The 9988-nt window shown below is 36.9% G+C and overlaps 1 protein-coding gene across 1 annotated transcript; it reads left to right on the plus strand.

The window, feature by feature from the left end:
• The first annotated feature begins 4539 nt into the window (after positions 1-4539).
• Positions 4540-9495, plus strand: LOC132182079 (cold-responsive protein kinase 1-like). Its single transcript, XM_088516434.1, has 8 exons — positions 4540-4919; positions 6833-7236; positions 7352-7474; positions 7562-7689; positions 8141-8354; positions 8473-8704; positions 8829-8979; positions 9093-9495. The coding sequence occupies exons 1-8, from the start codon at positions 4540-4542 to the stop codon at positions 9408-9410; spliced, it is 1950 nt and encodes a 649-aa protein (XP_088372560.1). The 3' UTR covers positions 9411-9495.
• Positions 9496-9988: the final 493 nt, after the last annotated feature.

A 9988-nucleotide genomic window follows, 5' to 3' on the forward strand; every position in this document is an offset into this window, starting at 1 on the left:
CCGAAATAGAAAGAAGCATGGGGTGATATTGTTAATATGGTGGTGGTTGACGGGTGTGGCTTTGGCAGACCCATAAATCAATCTCTTAAATAAGGCTTGCAGCCAATACAACGTGTCCAGCGAATCGTCCTTCTATACTAACCTAAACGCCACCTTCTCCAACCTCAGAGCACAGCTGACCAACAACACCAACACCAGATTCGCAACTTCACAGGATTCCGCCCATGCCTTGCCAGCCTTGGTGCGGTGCCGGAACTACCTCTCTAGTGCTGACTGTATCGCTTGTTTCACTGCCGCCGTTTCTCAAATCCGCAACTGCTCCGCCGCCAACGGTGCCCGCGTCATCTACGATGGCTACTTTGTTACGAGCCTAAGTAATAGATCTCGTAACTGGACCTTGGGTACGTAGAAAAATAGGACTAGTCTTGCGTTTCCTACTTTTGATTGCAGAAAATTGAGATTGTTAGAGAGACCCCAAACCTCACAACACAAAGTGTTGATTTTACTGAAATATTCTCTGCCAATATTATTGCAAAAGTCTGCTTTAAATAGAGGTTACAACCGACATAGATTTACTCTAGAGTTTGTAAACCTATACTACTAGGACGGGGAGACATAAGGCACCATAAAGGAAATACCTTATAACTCCAACAAGGACTTGGAAATCCTATTTATTTAAGAACTACGACATTAACAAGAAATAAGGAAAAATAACAATCATATGGAAATAATAAAGATTACTCTTAACCAAGTTAAGAGACAAGGCAGAGACTACTAATAGATTACTAATAGACCTAGGATTGTAACATTCCTCCCTCCTTGGAAGTGTCCTTGTCCTCAAGGACAAAATTTGGGAATCGAGAAATGAAGTCATCCTTGTTTTCCCATGAAGCATCCGCAGGAGAAAATCCCACAAGATTGGTCTTAATGTTCTCAGCCACACGGCTCCAAGGACAGCCTCACACCCTTCAATTTCTAGCACATAAAAATCCACCGTAAATTAGTACTCCTCCAAACAAATGGTTACTCCTCGGCAAACCCCCCCATTTGAAAGCTTCTCTCCGTTGGCCACGAGCACCTCAATCTTCCCTGTCAACGCCGGTGTGATGCCCAACTTTCGGGCTGTGGCTAAACTGATGAAATTATGTGTGCTTCCACTGTTGACAAGGAGCACAATTTTGCAGCAACCCACAATGCCTCTCAACCACATCGTGCGAGGGCCCTGAATTCCGGTGATAGCGTGTAATGAAATTGCAGGTTCTTCCTCTTCCCCGAAAATTCCTAGATTATCAAAATTGCTCCTGCCTGTGTGGGGTTCTTCCTCCTCATTCTGCAGCTCAAGCCAGAATAACTTAGCACACCTATGGCCAGGTGAGTATTTTTCATCACAATTAAAACACAACCCCTTCTCCCTCCTGTCTTTCATCTCTTCTGATGTGAGTTTTTTTTATTTGAGGATTCTTGGCCCGAGTGAGCGTCGATGATGACATGGGCGGTAGGTTGGGGTTTCTCCGGTTTTCTGACAACAGTCCTCGACATTGGTCGTGTTGCTTGGCCTCATACAGCCGCGCCAGCCCTACAGCCGCAGTGAGGCTTGCGGGACGTGATGCTTGCACCTCTGTGTGTATGGTGTCTTTGAGACCACTGATAAAGCACCCCAATTGGTGTTGGAGAGACAGTTTGCCCACACGACTAAGAAGTCGCTCAAATTGAACCTGATAGTCTCGCACTGTTCCAACCTGTTTCAATTTTGATAGATCACCAAAAAAATCTTCATAGAGGGTTGGCCTATACCTGGCATTGAGACCTTCTTTCAAGGTGTCCCACGTGAGTTCCTTTTCTTCCCCACGAAAGATTTGGTACCATAGCTGCGCATCACTATCTAGATGGTAGGCTGCCAGAGATAGCTTGTCCTCTTCGTTTGTTCCATGAAATTCAAAGAATTGCTCGACCCGGTAAATCCAACTGGTCGAATCTTCGTTTCCACAATATCGTGGAAAATCCAATTTAGCCACTTTAGGGACTGTCGATCCCTTGCTTCCCGGCCCTGTCTGAGTTATCCGTGGACCTCCGTTGCGATTATAAGACCCAGTCTTAGTGTTGGTGCGCCGATCCTCCAGCAGTTGATCAAACTTAGAACTCATGTTTACAACAATAGTCTCCAAACGTTCTAGCCGTTCCTCAACAGGCGAAGAAGATGCGGAAGACATACCATGCTCTGATACCATGTTGTTATGAGCCTGAGTAATAGATCTCGTAACTAGACCTTGGGTACGCAGAAAAATGGGACTAGTCCTGCGTTTCCTACCTATGATTGCAGAAAATTGAGATCGTTAGAGAGACCCCAAACCTCACAACACAAAGTGTTGATTTTACTAAAATATTCTCTGCCAATATTATTACAAAAGTCTGCTTTAAATAGAGGTTACAACCGACATAGATTTACTCTAGAGTTTGTAAACCTATACTACTAGGACTGGGAGACATAAGGCACCATAAAGGAAATACCTTACAACTCCAACAAGGACTTGGAAATCCTATTTATTTAAGAACTACGACATTAACAAGAAATAAGAAAAAATAACAATCATATGGAAATAATAAAGATTACTCTTAACCAAGTTAAGAGACAAGGCAGAGACTACTAATAGATTACTAATAGACCTAGGATTGTAACATGCTTCCTCAGGTACAACCTCCATCGATCCACGCGCGCCTTCTTTCTTATTATTTATTTCTGCATTTTTTTTTTAGTCTCCTAGCTAGCTAGTCAAAAGAATGATATGATTAATTTAAGGTGTAAGTGTAACGGTAAAGACTATATTTTTATGATTCCAAATGAAGTATTGACTAGTGTCACAGTAGTCTTTTTCTCCATTTTCTCTCTCTCTCTTCTTTTCTCTATTTTGAAAAACTCAAACCCAAAAAATCTTCAAAAAATCAACCTAAAAAATCAAAAACCCAAACGTCAAACCCAATAAATTTTCAAAAACCCAAAAAAATCTTCTTATCTTCTCTTCTCTTCTCCTTCCTTTTTTTTTTTTTTTTGTTTCTCTTCTTCTTCTCTTCTCATTTTCTTTTTCTTCTTCTTCTGCGCACGCTTTTCTTCTGCTGCCGTGCAGAGAGACTGAGAGAGAAGAGGGAGCTGGCCGTAGTGAAGAGAGAAGAGGGAGATTGAGAGAGGGAAAGAAGATCCCGAAAAAAAAGATCTGGAAAGAATAAATAATAAAAGAGGGAAAGGAGAGGGAACAAGTTGAATGTCTTGCTAATTTTTTTAGTGACGTGCCAGCATTTTATCACGTCAGAAATTTCTGACGTGGCATTTTCACATGTTAGAAATTTTTGACGTGTTAAAAAATCACTTCAGTAATTACTGATGTGCCAACTTTGCCACGTCAGAAAAATATTTGCTGGCGTGGTAAAAAGTCGGGTACTGTAGCCATGTCAGAAATTGATTTTTTTTTTTGTAGTAGGCTAGGAAAAGTGGTGGAGTGGCGCATTAGTGGACAGGAACGGCGAAGACGAACAAATCTAGCTTGGAAGAAATGAGTAATGTTGGGTTGAGCTCTCTCGTGGAAGAGAGCTTTTTTTTTCTTATTCTTATTTATTTATTTTTTTTTGAAGAGAAATTCATTCCGATTTCATTCATGAATAATCAAAAGCATAAAAGCTATTATAATTATAGAGCATAAAGCTCTAAAATTCATAACCGAAGCTAAATGATTACACGTCATAGATGTTAAAAACATACAAATCTTACATTGAAATTCTATGACGTCTACATCCGCTAATCCATGCCTAATCTTTAGCTTATAGAACAAATCTGTCCGGTACAAATTCAATCCGAGATATAGGTAGCCATTTTCCAGGCATGAGCAAAAGCACCACGCCAAAACTAGTCCTTCTCAACTTGAAAGGCCAGAAAATTATTTACGTCCTAAGCTCAAATGCTAGGACAATTAAACAAGCAAGAAAATACAGGAAAAAACAACAAAAAACCAAGACACACCAGCAAACATCAGAGCAAGGAGCAAAGGAGTGGACAACTGAGCATAAACAATATAGTCTTGCATCACCATTATCCTCAAATATGGACATTCGGAAAAAAAAAAAAAATGGTAGAGTGGAGTTGACGACTGGGCATAAACAAATGTTGACCGTAGTGGGGTGGGGCTTGTGGGGGAGGGTTGGACAAAGTGACTAATACTAATCAAAAGTGAGTTATTTTCATTACACGATTTTAACTCGCTCTTTAGTGCGTACATAACTACAAGACCGTACCACTGAACCCCGTCATCGATGGTGACATTGTTTTTTTATTTTTTTATTTTTTATTTTATTTTGGATTTCAAATTTATATCGATCCTTTTTATCATACTTAATTTCTATCCAAACTAACCCTATTAGCCCAATATAGTTGACCGAGAGAATTTAAATTATGTTTACTAATTAAATCAACATGAAACTTTACCTAACTAAACTGACTAACTCCTATATATATATACCAAGTACTGCTACGTACTACTTCCGAGCTTGAAGATGAACCCAAATAGAAAGAAGCATGGGGTGTTGTCAATGATATTGTTAATATGGTGGTGGTTGACGGCTGTGGTTGTTGCAGACCCACAGATCAATCTCTTAAACAGCGGCTGCAGCCAATACAACGTGTCCAACGAGTCGGCCTTCTATGCAAGCCTAAACGCCACCTTCTCCAGCCTCAGAGCACAGCTCAACAACAACACCAACACCAGATTCGCAACTGCACAGCAAGTCACGGGTTCCGCCTACGCCATGGTCCAGTGCCGGAACTACCTCTCTACCGCCGACTGTCTCGCTTGTTTCACCGCCGCTGTCCCTCAAATCCGCAACTGCTCCGCCGCCAACGGTGCCCGCGTCATCTACGACGGCTGCTTCCTCCGGTAGGTATACACCCTCCATCCACGCTTTCGATCATTATATTATAATAAAATAATGCAGATTGATATTGTATTTGTATATCATTTGTTTATTTATTAAATGAAATTAAGCTTTTATAAAATAAAAAAATTAAATTGACTAGCCCTTTTCTATAGTCATTATTAAAATAAAAATATAACTATGGTTTATATAAATATTAAACCCTATAGTTTTTTTCTGGAACGAAATGCCCTTACTTACACGCAACCATCGTCATGTTAACTTTACCAGTGGGGAGGGGGTTCGGTGGAATTACATATTTTTTTAATAATTAATTTTGTAGTCATTAATTGTCCCTTAATCGTGTGTTTTCTTTTCCTTTATAGTTGCTTGAATTGAATATTAATTTGACTAGTGGGGACTGGGGACGAAAGAATTCAAAAATTCCATTTGGGTTAATTGGTTTATACAGTTAACAGTTGGCACGCTTTGTTTCTAAGAATCTGTTAATTAAACTGGCTCATAGCCACGATATAATTATTTGTTAAGCTGGCAATGGGTAGATCTAGACAGATAATTCCACCGGCCACCGCTGTGCGCGCGGGCATTGACTTCAACTTAAGCAGCCCACCATGTAACATGCAACCTTGTTTGTTAAATCCCACCCCATCCCCCCATATTTCTCCACATTTCACCACGTTATTCACTTCATTTTTTTCAAAAAAAAAACATTCTTACTTATATATCAAATCATTCACTTTTTATATCATATCATTTACTTTTGATTACTATTCAAATAAAAAAATCACTACAAACAAAATTTTTCACTTTTTAATACTACTTTTTCATTTTCCCGTATCAATCATTATTTTATTTTTACACATGAACAGTGCCATAGTGGGGGGTGTTGTTTAACAAACACCTCCATCAATCTTTCTAGTTTAAATTAATAGACTGGAGAATATATAGTCAATGTTCAAGATTTCTCTAGAGAGATATTGAGATTATAAATGAAGAAATATGCTAGAATCTAATAAAAACTTTATATTTTGCCCATAAAAATTCATGTGGCAAGATGCCACATTATTATTATTATTTTTTTGTTTTGTCTTTTTCCTTTCACTAAAAATATGATGTGACATCTCGCTACTTAGACTTTTATAGGCAAAATGTGAAGTTTTTATTATATTTTAGCGTTTCTCATAAATGAAACATGTGTCCCATTGATAATTATATATATATATATATATATATATATATATATATATATTTTTTAAAAAATAATAATAAAAAACTTAAGGGGGTGGCCGGCCACCCCAGTTGCAGCCACCCCTTAAGTTTTTTTTTATTTTTATTTTTTTATTTTTTATTATTTTATTTTATTTTATTATTTTTAAAATATATATAATATTTAATTAATTTTTCTTTATTAATATGACATATGTTCATTTATAGTCTCAGGATTTCTTTAGAGAGATTTTGACAATTAACTGGATATTTTCTAGTCAATTTTGAACTGAAGAGGATTCGAATCTGCCAACTATAGTATGGTACTACGTCGTATTCATTATCCTACTAGTTAGGCTACTATAAATTATAATATCTAACGACTAAGGAGCAATGCTATATATTATTTTTTTTCTTTGAAATTAATCATTCGATATGCAAGATTTACAGTATCTTCACTTAAGTGGGTTTTACAAATTTAATAGTTACTTTTAAAAATAATAATAATTAAATGACGAAAAATATTAAATAGCATTTCTCAATATCAAACTACATGTTTTGTGCACCTCATTAAACTACATGTTCCAACTAAAAACTTTTACTCTCAAACCATATATATTAAATTACCATTTATCTCAAAATATTAAAAAAGTAAACTTAATTAATTATTTAATTAACATTCTAACAAATTTTTTAAATTTTCTTTCAGCTACGAGAGCAGTAGCTTCTTTGACCAAACCACTGAGCCTGGAAATGAAGGGATTTGCGGAAATCAGACAGCATTGCAGCCTACTGCTTTTAGTGCTGCGGTGAAAGAATTGCTAGCAGATCTCCAGGTTGCAACGCCTAGGATTAATGGTTTCTTTGCTGTGAGCAAGAAGGAAGCGGTTGGTAGTGCTGGTAACGCAACAGTGTATGCTGTGGCGCAGTGTGCTGAAACAGTTAGTGAAATAGGTTGTCAGGATTGCTTGACAGTTGCGTCCAGAAATGCAGAAGTATGTATTCCTAGTGTAGTTGGTCGTGCAATTGATGCTGGGTGTTTCCTGAGGTACTCAGAGACGCCCTTCTTTGCTGATAACCAAACTACTAATATTTTGCCCTTCTTAGGAAATGGTGAGTCTTGAGTAATTAATGAGATCTTTTTTCCAATTTTCCTGCTTTGTACGTAATTAGTATTAAATCTTTATATTAATTACTGAAATGGGTGATGCCCTATTTTTAATTACAGGAAGTTCAAGCAACAAGAAAGCCATTATTGGAGGAGTGGTGGGGGGTGTCGTAGGTGCTGTTCTCATTTTTGCTGTGTTTGTCTGGTTTATAATACTAAGAAGGCGCAAGCCAATTATTAGAGGTAATTAATGTTAAAACTAAAGGAGGTGACATGTTTATATTCTCAAGTATAAAGAAGTGAGTAGTTAATATATTAATTCTGTAGCAGGTGACATACTAGGGGCAACTGAGCTGCGAGGCCCAGTTAATTACAAGTACAAAGATTTGAAATTTGCAACAAAAAATTTCATTGAAGAAAACAAACTCGGAGAAGGAGGTTTTGGTGATGTGTACAAGGTAAAACTCTTTTGCTTATTTAAAGCATGCATGTTTGAGATTATGTTTGAAAAATAGAATTTTTAAGTCAAAAAAAGTTTTTTGGCAAAAGCTGTCAAAAGTAAGTTTTGGTCATTTTTAAAGTCCGTTTCAAATTGTGTTTAAGAAATAGAGCTTTTAAGTCAAAAAAAATGCTTTTAAGCTTTTGCCAAAAGTGTGTTTTGACAATTTTTGGGTTTTTTATACACTTAAAAGCGCTTTTAATTTCTTTTACCAAACATGTATTTTTTTTCTTCAAACAAATTTTTTTTAGTGTTAAACGCACTTTTAAACCCCTCAAATACACACCCCAACATGCCCTTAGTTGTTATTAGATATTCATTTAAATTTTACCATTAATTAATGCATTTATAATCCTCTGGCTTTATGGTTGATTAATTTTCCATCTCTTTATCTTTGCGTTATTGACTAGGGTACTCTGAAAAATGGGAAGATAGTTGCTGTGAAGAAACTAGCTATTAGCCAATCTTCAAGGGCAAAGGCAGATTTCGAGAGTGAAGTGAAGCTTATAAGTAATGTTCATCATCGGAACATGATCCGTCTTCTTGGGTGTTGCACCAAAGGACCAGAACTACTTCTTGTCTATGAATACATGGCAAACAGCAGCCTCGATAAATTCTTGTTTGGTAACTTAAGCACAACTCTTCAACGTTTTCACATAAATGCATTTAATGTGTAAATGGGATCTTTTGACTTGTTTTGTAACTTGTATTTAATTCAAACATTAAAATGGGATTGACATAGGTGAAAGACGTGGGTCTCTCAATTGGAAACAAAGAAATGATATAATCATGGGCACAGCTAAGGGCCTTGCTTATCTGCACGAGGAATTCCATGTATGTATCATACATAGAGATATCAAAACTGGCAACATTCTTCTAGATGATGATTTCCAAGCCAAGATTGCAGATTTTGGATTAGCAAGGCTTCTACCTGAGGATAAAAGTCATCTCAGCACTAGATTTGCAGGAACATTGTAAGCCAATTCAACTAGTTACAAGTTATAGAATTAACCACCCCACTTTCTTTCAAGCTTGTTCTTTTTGTTCCTTGATTACCATTATTAAATGATAGCTAATTTTATCTAATTAATCCATTAGAGGGTATACAGCACCTGAATATGCAATCCATGGTCAGCTATCAGAGAAGGTAGATATCTACAGTTTTGGTGTCGTTGTTCTTGAGAATATATGTGGCCGAAGAATTAGCGAGGTGAAGAATGATCCCAATGGCGAGTACCTCCTTGAACGGGTAATTTCCCATATCAAATATACTTATATATATAGTGCAATATCATCACAATACTAAAACTATCATCACAATACTAAAACTTTTTTTCCCCTATTTGATGTTGCAATTAATAGGCATGGAAATTGTATGAGAATGACAAGCATCAGGAGTTGGTGGACGAAACATTAGACCCAAACGAGTATACGACAGAAGAAGTGAGAGGAATTATAGAGATTGCTCTGTTGTGCATTCAGTCATCACCTGCTCTGAGGCCTTCAATGTCTGAAGTTGTCGTTTTGCTCAAAAGCAAAAGGTCAGTGGAGCGGCAGCCACCAAGCACGCCAGCCTACGTTGATACTGATCAGAAGAAGGTTCGTGGAGACACGTCCACTTCAACCGCATCATCAACATCTAATGCCACTGCCTCTATTTCTCAGGTCTCGGGTCGCTAATGTAAAACATATATGAAACTCTCAAGTGTCACTTTGTGTATAAAGATTGATATATAGTTTTTTGTGTGCGTTGGATAAAGGATTTTGAAGCTATAGGTTTACATTGGAATGAAATTCATTCCCTAATGAATTATAATTTGTGGTATTAAAGGTGTTTGGTAATTTATTCGGAATAAAAAATTTTTTTTGAATTTTTTTGTTTTTTTGTTTTTACATATCTACACAAGAGGGAAGGAGGATTGGAACTAGTGACCTCCGCTTCATTAAGCATGATTCTAGCCGATTGAACTATCTCTTTATGACTATTTTTGAAATTTTAACTCTGAATGATTATTGATAAGGTTTAGACATTAAATACGCTTTCAAAACCTTTAAAGTAGAAATAGAGTTTTTTTTTAAAGAAAAAAAGAAGAAGAAGAAGTCTGCTTTAAGCCTTTAAGGGTATAGTTTTCTTCTTGGTACTTGTTGACCCTCGAACGAAGGTTAAGATAACTCTTCGGTACTTGTTGAATCGCGAGTACAATACATCCTTGGCTTATACTTCTTCAAGTTGTGGACGATTGATCTATCATCCTCTC

Source organism: Corylus avellana, chromosome 5 (assembly GCF_965113065.1).
Source record: "Corylus avellana chromosome 5, dhCorAvel1.hap1.2, whole genome shotgun sequence".
In the NCBI taxonomy this organism is placed as follows: Eukaryota; Viridiplantae; Streptophyta; class Magnoliopsida; order Fagales; family Betulaceae; genus Corylus; species Corylus avellana.